At 41.5% G+C, this 1,271-nt stretch overlaps 1 protein-coding gene across 2 annotated transcripts; it reads left to right on the top strand.

The window, feature by feature from the left end:
• Positions 1-371: 371 nt before the first annotated feature.
• LOC105506652 (40S ribosomal protein S3a-like) lies at positions 372-1,271 on the top strand. 2 transcript variants are annotated; one of them, XM_011934861.1, is made up of 2 exons: positions 372-555; positions 1,124-1,271. In XM_011934861.1, exons 1-2 carry the CDS (start codon positions 390-392, stop codon positions 1,132-1,134), a joined length of 177 nt encoding a protein of 58 aa, XP_011790251.1. In that variant the 5' UTR covers positions 372-389; the 3' UTR covers positions 1,135-1,271. The 2 variants fall into 2 exon arrangements, with proteins under 2 accessions (XP_011790251.1, XP_011790250.1); XM_011934860.1 differs by having other exon boundaries at positions 372-559; positions 936-1,271.

Here is a 1,271-nt window from a genome sequence, read left to right as displayed (position 1 = left end):
ATTAGGGGCGGCATGGGAACCTTGGGTGGGAGAGATTAAGCTGAAGGGAGATCTTGTGTTAAGGGGTGATATTGTGGGGTTGTTAGAAGAAACATTTGTCGTATAGAATGATTGGTGATGGCCTGGATACGGTTTTGGATGAATTGAGACACTAAACAGAAGATACAAGGTCCGAATACAATAAGGACAAAAATGGGTATTAAAGGACTAAGAATTGGGAGGACCCAGGACATCCAATTAGAGAGTGCCCAAGGGGGTTCAGCATAATTACTTGCTTGACTGGCAAGATTTTTGGCTCTATCCTTGAGTTTTTTTATGTTGTCATATATCAAGCGAGATTCATTTAGGTAAAAACAGCACTACAGCTTTTCGGCTCTCTGATCAGCGCCATGGCGGTTGGCAAGAACAAGCGCCTTACGAAAGGCGGCAAAAAGGGAGCCAAGAAGAAAGTGGTTGATCCATTTTCTAAGAAAGATTGGTATGATGTGAAAGCACCTGCTATGTTCAATATAAGAAATATTGGAAAGACGCTCGTCACCAGGACCCAAGGAACCAGTAAGTAGCTTATTCTTGGTTTGTATTTTCCTTAAGTTGGCGCTTGTATATTGTAGCAGGCATCTTGGTCTTTTGGTCCTGTGGTGGGAGACTTTAAAGGAATGTCAGCTCTCGGTTGCAGCCTTGGCACCTGTGGTGCTTGTTTTTAGTACAGCACTTGGAGAAGCAAGATGGTGCTTTTTGAATTAAGAAAACGTGCCATAGGTAGTTCTGAGCTTCTACTAAGTACTGTCGATAAGTTACTGGTGTCTGGATAGATTTGACAACAAAGGTTAAGGTCTTTACAATTTACCATTAACTTAATTTCTACCCTCAGTTTACAGGCTTGACTTTGCTTATATGGTTCCTAAATGTTAAGATACTTGTTTTATCTTTTGTAGAAATTGCATCTGATGGTCTCAAGGGTCGTGTGTTTGAAGTGAGTCTTGCTGATTTGCAGAATGATGAAGTTGCGTTTAGAAAATTCAAGCTGATTACTGAAGATGTTCAGGGCAAAAACTGCCTGACTAACTTCCATGGCATGGATCTTACCCGTGACAAAATGTGTTCCATGGTCAAAAAGTGGCAGACAATGATTGAAGCTCATGTTGATGTCAAGACTACCGATGGTTACTTGCTTCATCTGTTCTGTGTTGGTTTTACTAAAAAACGTAACAATCAGATACGGAAGACCTCTTATGCTCAGCACCAACAGGTCCGCCAAATCCGGAAGAAGA

The sequence above is a fragment of the Colobus angolensis genome, unplaced genomic scaffold, assembly GCF_000951035.1.
Source record: "Colobus angolensis palliatus isolate OR3802 unplaced genomic scaffold, Cang.pa_1.0 Scaffold14, whole genome shotgun sequence".
In the NCBI taxonomy this organism is placed as follows: domain Eukaryota; kingdom Metazoa; phylum Chordata; class Mammalia; order Primates; family Cercopithecidae; genus Colobus; species Colobus angolensis.
This window is presented reverse-complemented; position numbering and strand designations above follow the sequence as displayed.

Bases quoted from the DNA above. Each gene is read 5' to 3' on its own strand.
- LOC105506652 (XM_011934860.1), top strand. From the start codon at position 390: ATGGCGGTTGGCAAGAACAAGCGCCTTACGAAAGGCGGCAAAAAGGGA.